This window comes from Scophthalmus maximus, chromosome 1 (assembly GCF_022379125.1).
Source record: "Scophthalmus maximus strain ysfricsl-2021 chromosome 1, ASM2237912v1, whole genome shotgun sequence".
Lineage (NCBI taxonomy): Eukaryota > Metazoa > Chordata > Actinopteri > Pleuronectiformes > Scophthalmidae > Scophthalmus > Scophthalmus maximus.
Window position 1 is genome coordinate 16,314,453 of NC_061515.1, and position 12,613 is coordinate 16,327,065.

A 12,613-nucleotide genomic window follows, 5' to 3' on the forward strand; every position below is an offset into this window, starting at 1 on the left:
GGATTTGAATGTACTGTAGGCATCTGTGATTAGCAGGAGCCACGAATCCAGCAGTTGTGATTGCAGTCAACCGCTGCAATCCTCTGTACGGCAGTGGATAGATATGAGGGGATATTTCCAGCGGTGACCAATTTGGGGTTAGTCACATCTCCGATGTGAGTGAGAATCTGAAGAGGAGACAGCGTCCTATTAAGTGCGGTACAAGGACCGTTATCAAACCTTGCACGGCTTCATCAGTCCAACTTGGCTTCAGGCCTCTCGGCTAATTTTACTGCTCACTGAAACGTGGCAAGTCGACGGAGAACACTTTGTTCATTACTGCTGATCAGGAAAAAGAAGATCAAGCAAACTATGTCAACGCTTGATAACCAGTTGATGTAGTTTTAATTAGCGCTCGCTTCCGTCTTTCTCCTGTTGATACCTATTCAAAAAGATACACCACTGTGTGCGTTTATTTCCGCCCACAGCAGCCTCTTGATGAACAGTTATAGCTTCCATTATGTATTTTGTTTTTTTATTTTTTGAGGGCGGCAGAGTGACCAAGCAGGGATACAGCCGCTGGATTAAAAAGTTGAGTGGGTGAGCTCGCTGGCTGGCGCACCATTGGAAATTCAAGCCACGGTCCAGAGAATCATTTTTATAATTTAATAAGCCAATAAACGTGATACGGCGAGCGGTTCCGAGCGCCCTTGGGCTGGTCTCAGCGTGGTTTACAGTCACATTTTAAAAAGCTTGTTCTTTCACCGCGCCGACAAAGGCTCGGAGCAGGCGCAGGGATTGGAGGTGGCCCGGCTCTGAGGCCGTCCTCGGTGATACGGCAGATGTTGCCTCTTCAAAGGTCGCGCTCGAAAACACAGAGGGGTCAGGCTCAACCACACTCACGCTGCGCTCCTCCAGACGGCTCTGTGGAGTCATGCTGCGGGGCAATTTTAACGGCCGCCGTGTTTACACCTCGTGAGGAAGGGTCCATTCAACAAAGCAGGAGTTACTCTCTCGTCCGGGCAGAGGGCAGACGCCTCACCTTCAGAGACTTGATATTTAATTGCTTCAAAATGAGGTGCGATGACTCTCATTAGTTCATCAGCGCTCACAAAGGTAACCCTTTTGTTGTGACATGGAAAGAATATCCAGTGTGACCTGTAAAAGAATTATCTAATGTAATATCTATCAAATTTGATTCGTTTTTGCTTGAACTCTCTTCTTTTGGTGAAAGCCCTGAATTTGAACAAACCACGTATCTTTCCCATAACAAGGCCCCATCAGTCACGTGTTGCTTCCTGGAAAATAGTGAAGTTTCACAAATTCAAAACAAGGATGTTGCCGAGGCTGCTGCTGCTGCTTCTGCTGCTGTTTGGCCAACACACACACACACACACACGTCCTCCATTCTGTGTTGTTTTGAGCCACGCTCTTCCCTCAAGGTGCTATCAAGGTTGATGAGAGCTACTTTTATCCGTGGCTCGGCTGCAGCTGCCGTGTGGTGAGTGGCAACCCCTCTCCTTTATTTTCACGTTGAGCGAATTTCCTTTCATTTTGATACTCGGGCCAGATTTGAAAAACTTGTTTCTGGATGACACAGGGTTCAGGCTGGAAATGTGTCTCCTAATCCAGTTTAAGGACTGTCATATTATTCAAAACCTTTGCTATATCAGATTCTTTACTTTTGGCTCTTCTCTGTAGAGAAGATTCACAATAAATTCTGCGATAAGATAATGCTTTTAAATTTACTGGAAGTTTAATGGTCAAAAGTTTCAAATTTAAAGTTGAATTGAAACTTCAAAGTTTCTTTATTTAGAAAAAAGAATTAATTAGACTTCCATGATAGAAAAAAAAGTAATTTGTTAGCTTTAATGCAAAGAATGATTTTGTAGGATTGTAGGACAGTCGTCCAAATAGCCACAGTGTCACTAATATTAACTTATGAAGTTATGAAAGTATGGAAAAACATGTTTATGCTCTGGCCATCTAATCCAAAAGAGGATGTGAAACAGATTATTTTCCCCCTTTTTAGATGTTAGGAGTTTTACAACTGCTGACACCAAAGGTCACTGTGTCTGAGTAAGAAGGAACTGTTGTGTGATCACCAGGTGTCTAAACGCACACAAAAATGGAACTTTCCTTTACACTTTTTAAAATCCTTAACTAAAAAGCACAGTGATTTCTGCGAGAAAAATAAGACAAAAAAAAGGGGAAACGGTAGCGAAGTCATTGCACTGTGTCGAGTATATTGCCAAATCCTGGTGGTGGGCGTTTTGTAACCCCCAATGAGAAAGGAAACTGTGGCGAGAGCAAACTATTTTCATATACAGATATAACTATACACATATGCAGAACACGATTGGCCAATGCAGTGACAATGTCCCCTTTGGATTTACACAGACTTTTTTTCTTTCCAATATCCCAAATTGTGTTTGTTGACAAAAACATGCACTTCAAAATGAATAGCTCGTTTTTCTCTCCTTCTCCCTGCTCCCCTCTCTTTCTGCCAATTTGCCTTTTTGTCAGGGCCATAGGCAATTACCTATTAGCAGTAAGCAGAAACCATTAACAAGAAAATGGAGGCCCTCATGCACACTGCTGATAAGAAGCAGGGAGAAATTTCCATTTCCCTCACATCGCTGAATGCAGACTTTCACCAAATCATCGGTTTACCGTGGACCGTGGAGGCAGGCGATCGGACTGCGAGTTTGAGTGAAAGTTACAAATGATTTAAGTCGTGTGGGGGGGTGGGTTGCAATTTGACTGTCCAGACGTTTAGAGAAAAAAAAATCTGCTCGAAGGAATGTGTTGAGTCCGACATGTTTTGGCCTGAGGGAACGTGATGGCCATCGGTATCTTCTGTTTCTCGTCAGAATTAGACACCAGGACACCAGGACACCAGTCAGACTACAGGAAGTTTCTCAATACTGTGGTCTCACTTACTGGCTCTGTGTTCACATCTATAATGTGTGTGTGTGTGTGTGTGTGTTTGTGTGTGTGTGTGTGTGTGTGTGTGTGTGTGTGTGTGTATGTGTGTGTGTGTGTGTGTGAGTGTGAGAGAGAGAACATGTTTTTGTGGTCAACTGGAACACTGTCGGAGGGTTTTTCCATGTTAAAACCTTGAAACTCACAAAAAAACAAACATAAAAGCAGCATTTTTGCCTCTGTTTTTCAAGTTTGTTTCATCTCTTGACCAGTGCGCCAAGACGATTCAGTTACTCACGCCTGAAAAGTGGGAGCTAGCGAACGTTTTTTTTTGGGTTTATAAATCAACTCTAAAATGATGATTTGATCTCACCAAAAAAAGTACATGTTTTTATATATGTAATTGTATCCAGGTGGTAAAAGTAAAAGCTTTTGCTTGCAGGAAATAGAACTACTGTAAATAAATAAAAAACTAGTACTGTTGTAGGTGTTGACTGTGGACAGCAGGGGGTGTAGTTTCACACTCTCTTGAAGCAGCGTGGGAATAGTATCCCGACATATTCATAAGGGAATAGTACTAGTGTCTTTTAATTTTATTTTAATAATACCAGTTTATTTTTTTGTGAATTGGAAACCACTTCCCACAGTGGAAGGCAAGCTTTTTCTTTCTTTCTTTTTTTTTTTTACCTTTATTCCGTAAATACTTAAGACTAAAATTGGCAAGTTAATAAGAGACCCACAAAAGTGAAGTTGTGTGTGTGGATTTATCCCAGGCTTCATAATATTTTGCCAGATATGCCCAAAGGCCATATCTTTGGTGCAAATGTGCCTATATGTGAATTTTTTTTTTCCTCATGCGTGATGGCGTTCCACATGTCATAAATTTACTGTTCTGGCTTTTTCTGTCTCTCGCGCTATTTCAGACTATAAAAACAATTTTGTCGCTCCCCCTTACTCAGCACAGAGGGCCACTGTCGAGCTGTGAAGGCATGTCCGCGTCCTGCTGGCGGTGCTCTGTGAGCCGGCAACCAGAGTCCAGCGTGCTTTAAATCCACGTGCTCGTGTAATGGTGAGTATTTCAAACCTCACAACGAGATCTCCACTCCACCCTCAGTGCAGCTCTAGTGATGTGATGGTTCCAATCGACTGAAGAAGCAGGTTGTTGACTGAATACCAGCGGTACAATATGCCAGACGTTTGCCTCCATCTGCTCAGCCTACAAGCTCCCATCTTCTGCTCATTATACTTGATCAAACAGCTACGGAGCGCGTGTCCAGCAAGGCTAGTTACCTTCCGACAACCGGCAATAGCGTTGTTCCTGTCTGCTCCGAGGAGTTTTATCCCTCCTAATAGAAAAGTATGAGAGGAAGGATTCACTGTGTGTGAACAGCATACTTATTTATTCTGTCTGTGGAGAGTTTAACGTTTCATTTTGTAACAGCTTGGGAAGCTTTAAATGTCTCATCCTTTGTGTAATCATGCTACATAAATGTGGAGCCAAGCTGTTGTGAATGTTGATTCTGTCTTTTTTTTCTTTTTTTCATTATTATTATTCATGAGTGCGTCATGTATGGGCTCGTTGTGAATACGCTGTTTCAGGAAGCAGCCAGCGCATTCTGGAGCTGTCTGTTTATATTGAAATATTATGCATTATGGAGATAACCCATATTTGTTCACATCAGCCCTCCTTACAAAACACCCGTGGACTCTCAGTTCCTCTTCCACACAACGCAGCGTGTTGCTAGGAAGGGATTGCAAATTCAAATATTGATTTTTGATAGTGCATGAAAGTGTGTAATTTAAGATGAATGTCCTCCTTTCCTCTTGGCTCCTCAACAGGTGTTATCATCATGATGTCCACATGGGTGTCTGCGGTTGTCGCGCTGGTGGCATTTGTGAACGGAATGAGGAATGGTGAGTGTTCATGACAAGATCTAAATGGAAATACCAGACCAGCAGATACTGTACAGTGACAACTGTGTTTACACAAACTCTTCCAGTGACCTGGATTCTGTCACAACTGAACATAGAGCTTTTTAAAATGTATTCATAATAGAAATCATTTATGGAAGAAATAATGAATGCTCTCATTTTCAGAGGACGTCAGACAACCATGTGCTCACATCCAGACATCCAGCTCAGTGGTGCCTTTGGGGTCCCCTGTCACAGCCACTTGTGTCATCAGCAACAACTGCCTTCAGGTCATTGGACAGGACGTTCCCATAGAGTGGCGCCTCGGGGATCGGCTTATCCCCGGCAGCCCCGTGGCCAGCGAGAGCGGCAGGGTTTCCCAGGTTGTAATACCGAGCTTCAATCACACCGGGGCGTTCCTCACCTGCTGCGTCCAGACCTCTCCCGTCCAAATCGTGGGAGGAGTGAAGATTAGAGCCGGATGTGAGAAAGTTCTCTGATGTTTGTTCATCGCTGACTGCAAACTACACATCACAAGTTCACGTGTCACACGCACAAAACGTTCTTGAGGAAATATGAATTGTCAAGCTGAGCTCAGCACATAAAGTTAGAAAATTAAAATGTTCTTTTGACTTAAAATTGAGACTATTTCCATCAACCAATCTAAACCACCTGACACGTTTCAATAAATGGATCAATACATGTTTTAGAAATTTACAAATAAAACAAATATTGTATCAAAAAGATCCATGCATCACTTCAAAAACGAAGCAGCACCGTTTAATTTGAACAGATTTTAAACCTTTAATGTAACTGGCTTTGATTAGCCGCCTTTAAACTGCAATTTAAAAATACCCTTAATTAAATAATGTGCATAAAATCAAAAGTGTAAAGTCAATTTACATCTTTAGCTTTATCATTTGAAAAAAAAATCAGATGTCAGACTATGTTTCCATCTGCAGGCAGGTTCTACTAACACAATTCCTTTGGACACTATGTAGTCATATACCCATCAAGTTATAGATCTTATTATGCAATATAAAAACGAATTCCCGCTTGATTCCTATACGATGCACACACCCTTTTGGTGCAGTGTAACTTAAACACCACTAATCTCACAGCACCTCTGATGCCAGTAGATCAAATTCCAGAGATGGGAACATCTGGGTGTAGAAACTGAATCAGTACCAACGTCCTTAACAACTCTATTTAATCAAAACTTGCTTTTATCCCCTCTCTATAGATCCGCCAGAACCGCCACAGAACCTCAGCTGTCAGACAAACCTCACCACCCCCAACACTCTGACCTGTAGCTGGGACCCTGGGCAGCAGAACACCCACCTCCTCACGCAGTACACCCTCCACACCGAGATATGGTAACATTCAGGGATACGCTCAAACTGTTACCAATAGGGCAAGCATCGCTCACTGGTGTCGAGAGTCACTTACAAAACATGTCTGCGAGCTTGCACAACTGTGGTTTCCTCATTTCAGGGATTCAAACGAGAACAACACGTACACGCTCCCAACGGGAGTCCACCACTACGCCATCCCTCGTTCGGGCTTCGTCCTATTCTCTGAGATGGGACTATACGTGAAGGCGGTGAATGAACTTGGTGAGGCAACTTCAGCGCCCATCACAATGGAACCCATCGGTGCAGGTGAGAAATTTTTGTACACTAGCATTTATTGAGCAAGTGGTAAGCTCCATCAAAATGTCACTTACTGGCCATTATCCACTATTTAATGTGATTAATATATGGTCCTGAACGATTCCTTGTTCTACTCCTCCGTGTTTCTTCCATAATCTAATGGAGTCCCATTTTGTGCATTCAATGTGATGCCACTACGCTGAAGGTATTTTCTGAATCCACAAAGACTAAACATATAGAAAATAATTTAACCCGTTTCCGAAATTGCAACATAGACACATGCATATTTCCTACAGGTTGTGTGGCACAAGAAGAGTATAAACCTGGTATTTCTAATATTCTATTACATATAAGATAATACAGTATAACATTGTTGAAGAAGAATATAACTGAAAATGAAGCACGTTGATTCTGTGTACCTTTGTCTTCATGTCAAATTGAACAAGAAGATTGCGTCATTTCCAATAACCATTTTGGTTAAATAAAGCTTTTAGTCATTTACTGGACAGCATAAGTTCCACTGTCACCTTCAAACCAACTGTAAGTGTTGTTCAAGGAGTCTCTGGATTTGTCGGCACAGATAAGGCCTTACCTGAAAGAACTCGAAAAAATGCAAATTACAATGGACACATGTTTTGTTGACTGATTTCTTTTGTTTGTTTTGTTCTTTATTTTCCAGCTAAGTTTGACCCACCAAAGATTCTGACGGTGGAAGCTGTGCCTAAAAGGTACGGCTGCCTGAGGCTGAGCTGGAGCTTATCGCAGCACCAGGCCTGGATGCGTGACTGCCGCCTGAACCTGGAGGTCCGACTTAAGACTGCTGACAGTAGTCAATGGAGTGGACAGCCAGTGAGTGGAAATTAATACAGCGTCAATATTAACTGTGAGCTTAGTGGCTATAAGCACATGGGACTGTACATAATAATGTGTGTGCCCCGGAGTCATATTTGTATGTTTTGTGTGCTCTCCGACATGCGTTAGATCTCGATGAGCCGGGTAAAACCCACCAGGCCTTTGGACCAGTGTCGCCTGCTCCATGGGACTCAGTATTTGGCCCAGATTAGAGTCAGATACCAGCAGAGCCCCTGGAGTGAATGGAGCCGCCGCCAGTCCGGAGTCACCTTGGAAAGTGGTGGGGCGCCGATCAATTCAGAGGGACGCAATCAGTCACTCTAACATTTTCCAATCTATTGCCTTTGCTTCCATTTTCTGCTCTTTTCAATATATGCTAATGTCATGTTCTACATCTCCCATTGCGTTGCTCTATAGCCCAGGCTGAATTGATCTATTGAGGGCTTGTTGTTTTTTTTGTTTTTTTTCGCCACACACTCTGGCAGTGAATCCATAGATGTGTCTTGCAGAGAAAAAGTTTTACTTTCTTAAAAGGGTGAGGAGAGAAATGCGAGCCTTTTTGACGGGCTGCAAAGCTGACAGCCGTCTCTCTGTTTTCAGCTCCCACTGGACGTCTGGATTCGTGGATGAAGCTATCAGGGGATCACGTGCACAAACAACTCCTCGTACACTTGTTTTGGAAGGTGCACACATCACTCACACATTGCTTGACACCTGTCACATATTGATGGTGTTTTCTGTTATAGCTCTGGCTGAGTGTGTGTGTTGTGCATTTAAAAATGTCTTCTCAATCCCCCCCCCCCCCCCCCCCCCCCTCTTTTTTTAGCCATCAAAACTATTCCGTGCCAACAGCCAAAACGTGTCATACACCGTCTCGCTGCAAAAACCGCCCGGTGAAAAGGGAAAGGTGTGCTCCACGACGGGGAGTTATTGTACTTTCCAGCTTCCCAGGAAAGCAAAGAAAGTGTATCTGCGCGCTGTAAACGCAGCAGGGAAATCCTCCCCCACCGAAGTCCGGGTTTACAGACTCAAAGGTAACAGCTGGCATTTTAAAATGGGCTTAAACATGTTCAGAACATGGCTCGCGTATCATTACAGTAGTAATATATTTCTCCGTAATGTGCGTCACATGTTTTTGTGCCAGGAGGTCTTACTGTGATATCAGCTGTCACAGCCATTCCTCACGATGAAAGAGCCCTTCGGGTCCAGTGGAGGAACATGGATATTTCAAGTCTCACTGGCTATGTGGTCGAATGGAGACCTTTGTTAAAAGCAGACTTCTCCCTCACCAAGTTTGAAATCGTGGACAGGAACCAGTCCAGCCTCATTATAACAGGTATGTCTTATAAAGCAGCGGCAGGTTTAGCGCTTCTTATTCTATTTAACTTTAATGTGGGTTTTCCTACTCAGGTGCTCCTTCTTTTTTTTCGAGAATTCAAACAATCGCTCTCATGCAAGACCTTCTTTTTCTCGTGCACTACCCGCCTGCACACACTGGTCGGGGCTTACGGGCACTGATCCACTCTAACCTCTTCACTCTCATCAATAGGAAGCCTTGAGCCCTACAAGCCCTATGGGATCTCTGTGTATCCTAGGTTTAAGGATGGGCTAGGCCTTCCGCAGACTGTTAATGCCTACTCAAGACAAAAGGGTAAGTCACCGAAGACGCCAGGGGAATCACACAGAGAGCAGGCAGAGGTGTGAGAGTCAGACGGCGTGGACTTTGAAGAAGTGAGGCTAGACTTTGCCATATGAGTAGAAAAATATATGAAATATTTATGTTGTGCAATCTATCAGAGGCCTCTGATATGTGATGGAATGATGCCCTCTTGTGGATAGAAATGAACGGTGACTTTTGCTCGTCTTCAAGTTTCAAATCAGAAGCCGTCATTTCGGATTCTAAGCTCATAAAGCCACAGAAGCTGTAATAATTTCTCGTGGTAATTGAATATATCTCCTTTTTTTCAAGCTCCTTCCATTGTTCCAAAAATACAAATCAAAAAGACCTGGCAGTCAAATGTTGAGCTTACCTGGGATGAGATACCACTGGAACAAAGAAATGGAATTGTCCAGAGCTACAAAGTCTTCTACTGGGATGAGAAGGGACCCATTCGTGGTAGGGCGAAATACATTCACTGAAACCCCATAAAAACCTCTTTTTATTTAATTGATGCGATCTGATGTCTCTCGTTCTTCCTCCAGTCGTGAATGTTGATCCGCGGGAGAGAAGGGTGGTGCTGAAAGACCTCAACACCGTGTCCGTGTACGAAGCCTTCGTGACGGTCAACACGTTCGGTGGGAGTCTGAACGGGTCAACGATTCACTTCAAAATTGAACCCTTCGGTTGGTGCCATAGTTTACCAGAGACACGAGTGGAACAACGACATAGTGTGTATTCTCGCTTCATTTTTTTCATTAAATTTAATAATATGAATTCCTCCCATTTCAGACGCGGTTACTGTCGTGATGATTGTGACTGCGACCGGTGTTGGACTGTCACTGTTGACCATTTTTATAGTCATGACTTGTTTCTCCAACAGCAGAAGGTGAGATCATTGTGTCACAGTATGAAGCTGTGAAGGCATAATGTGCTGCCCTCCCCCTCAATGCATGTATTTTACTTTGATTCTCTTAATTCCAGGCTGAAGGGACGCCTGTGGCCCGTCGTTCCTGATCCTGCTAACAGCAGCATAACGAGTTGGACGTCAGAATCATCACAGGTTGGAAATTAACCTGTGCACAATAAAAATGGTTTTAATTGATAAGCATCCTTTTAGGTTAGGGCTGCACTTCTCAATATTTTCATATGAACATTGGGCCACGTTATTCGTTGTCATATGGAAATTGTTGCAAGTACAGTGACAAATAATTGTCTCCTGATTCTGCGATTGCTTTCAGTTGTGTGGAATCCTGATAACTTTAAGGTTTTTGGTTCAGCCTCATTCCCAGCAACAACATGAAGCTGTTTTCCACAACAGCAACAAAATCTCTGATAAATCTATTGTTCCCTCACTGCCCAGTGCAAAATGGCAGTCAAAGGTGTAGAACTAGGACTAGATGGTTGCATTCAACAGCTAAAGAGCCACCAAACCTTCCCTCAGGAGTCGTTGAAGACTTGAATGTCATCTTCGGGGGACCAGAAACATGAGTCCAAACTAGAATGGCACTCGGAGAGCACACCAAGGCTAATACCTTATCTCACCATGCTAAACAAAGTGGGGGAAAAAACATTACTGGATCTGTCTGTTAATCTGGAACCACTCCAAAATGTTATGGATGCTTCCTTGGGTCAAGCCCTACCCCTTCACACAATTTCCTGGAAATCAGTTCAGTAGTTTTTGAGTAATCCAGCCCATAGACAGACATAAGACATAACCTCTTTGGCGAAAATAATAAATGCAACGGCCCCCAGGTGGTCAAAAAAGCAATGTCATCTAATGTAACATAAAAATATATGTGATGTAAAACAATGATGTCTAACTTATTTTCCATTGGCAGTATACCCATCCTGCCTGGGACAGCGATGAGCCCAATCCAGTGTTCCTGTCCCACCTCAGTTTCCTGGACCTCTCAATGAAACTGAGCAAAGAAGAGGTCGACATTTGGCTAAACAGTGCAGAGGACACCAGTGACCTGGGGGAGTCCATTTGTGGTTCACCGTTCATCCCTGGATACTCGGGTTCGAACAGCGACTCTGTTCCTTACGCCACTGTGATCTTCTCGGGCCAGTGCAGCAGCCCTCCGCCCAAAGACCCCCACGTCTACCTGCGCTCCGAGTCCACACAGCCGCTCTTGGAGAGTGAAGAGTCCTTCAGTCCAAAGTGCTACCAGAACATGGCGACTGATGGGATGCCAGGGGAGCAGTGTTTCTTTGGACTGGGCCATGATTGTGCTGTCGAAGAGGGGGCAGACCCCGTCTTTATTTGGGACGAATTTCCTTTTCTAAAAGCGTTAGCCACGAATGATACTCAAAATAACTAAAAGTTATCTTCTGATTATAAGAATAATTGATTTTGTGGTATATTCATGTCAATTTAAGTTTTTGTAATGAGTTGATTGTGATAAGTTGATCAAGTTTAGCACACAGCTGTAAATACTTGTTAGATTTAATGCTAAAAATCTAATTGATATTAAATGATTATGATGCCCGTGCTTTCATCTGTACCACACTCTGAAGATGTATGACCTTTTTTGAAAATCTCTTTTTTTTATCGAAGATAAAATGTATTGTTAAGAAGATATTGTTGTGGGTTATACCATGTGAAAATGTTCTCAAAAGTACTTGTGCTAGATTAAGGGAAAGAGTTTCTCTGAATAAAATGATAAAGCTTATAAAGACAGAAGAGGGATATTCATGCTGACTGCTCATTCACCACCTCTACATTCGATGTTTACCTACAGTGCTACCAAAAAAAAAAATGACATTCCCCTGATTGATGTAAATATGTGAAGTGAAGGAAAATAATCACTGAACTAAGCAGCCTGGGGCGATTTCAGGTCATATGAGGCACTTTTTTGCAAATGCTTTTTAGACCAAAGATTATAGATTATGTTTAGTTTTGCTTTTCATTGAAATAGGTCTTTAAAAAAAGTTGTATCACCTCAAACAGGGTCATTAGGTTAATTATGATGTCAGTGGAACACTTAAGCAGGTAGAATGGGACACGTGATTTTAGTGTGAGGAAATTATGTTACATTTGATTTTCTTTAAATCACAAGATTTCATGAAATATTTTCCCTTGATACCAGTTTGCTTTTTGTCATACTGTGTCGTTGTTCTTTTGTCTCCGCGTTCATGTCATTTCTCATTTTAGAAAGGCAAATTAAAACAATGAGCTACCACAACAATTTGGTTTTGAGTATTTGCACATGTATGGGTTACATGTAAATCAATCCTTTATCAACTAATAATCAGCAAATCCATACAGTTTGCATATTTTCATCATCATCATTTTAATCCTAAAAACACACTCAACCTGAAACCTACTTGTGCCTGACAACCTAAAGTCACTGGAACCTTCTCAAATGAAGTAGATAGAATCACTAGTTTAGCAAACTATCTCTAATGCTTAAATAAATTAAGGGTTGACAAATGGGTTAGCCAAGTTCTGTTTACTGTTGTTTTTGTGACAAATTCGAAGCAAATCTGTCTCATTTACTACTACTGTACTACTGCACTATTTCCACAGTTAATATTTCACGTAAACTCCTTAAATGTATCATTCTTATTCTCTATCATTTTTGCAATTCGTATACTTTACATTTATTTGTGTAGATATTGTATTTATTTTTAA

The 12,613-nt window shown here is 42.4% G+C and overlaps 1 protein-coding gene across 3 annotated transcripts; it reads left to right on the top strand.

Annotated features, from left to right (window-relative positions):
• Positions 1 to 1,320: 1,320 nt before the first annotated feature.
• On the top strand, positions 1,321 to 11,662 carry csf3r (colony stimulating factor 3 receptor (granulocyte)). 3 transcript variants are annotated; one of them, XM_035630137.2, is made up of 17 exons: positions 1,321 to 1,480; positions 3,828 to 3,973; positions 4,744 to 4,818; positions 5,002 to 5,298; positions 6,059 to 6,191; positions 6,310 to 6,476; positions 7,147 to 7,316; positions 7,449 to 7,599; positions 7,920 to 8,002; positions 8,146 to 8,353; positions 8,464 to 8,655; positions 8,869 to 8,970; positions 9,289 to 9,435; positions 9,522 to 9,662; positions 9,769 to 9,865; positions 9,961 to 10,039; positions 10,818 to 11,662. In XM_035630137.2, the coding sequence occupies exons 3-17, from the start codon at positions 4,755 to 4,757 to the stop codon at positions 11,298 to 11,300; spliced, it is 2,514 nt and encodes an 837-aa protein (XP_035486030.2). In that variant the 5' UTR covers positions 1,321 to 1,480; positions 3,828 to 3,973; positions 4,744 to 4,754; the 3' UTR covers positions 11,301 to 11,662. The 3 variants fall into 3 exon arrangements, with proteins under 3 accessions (XP_035486030.2, XP_047189945.1, XP_047189946.1); XM_047333989.1 differs by having other exon boundaries at positions 3,864 to 3,973; XM_047333990.1 differs by having other exon boundaries at positions 3,869 to 3,973.
• Positions 11,663 to 12,613: the final 951 nt, after the last annotated feature.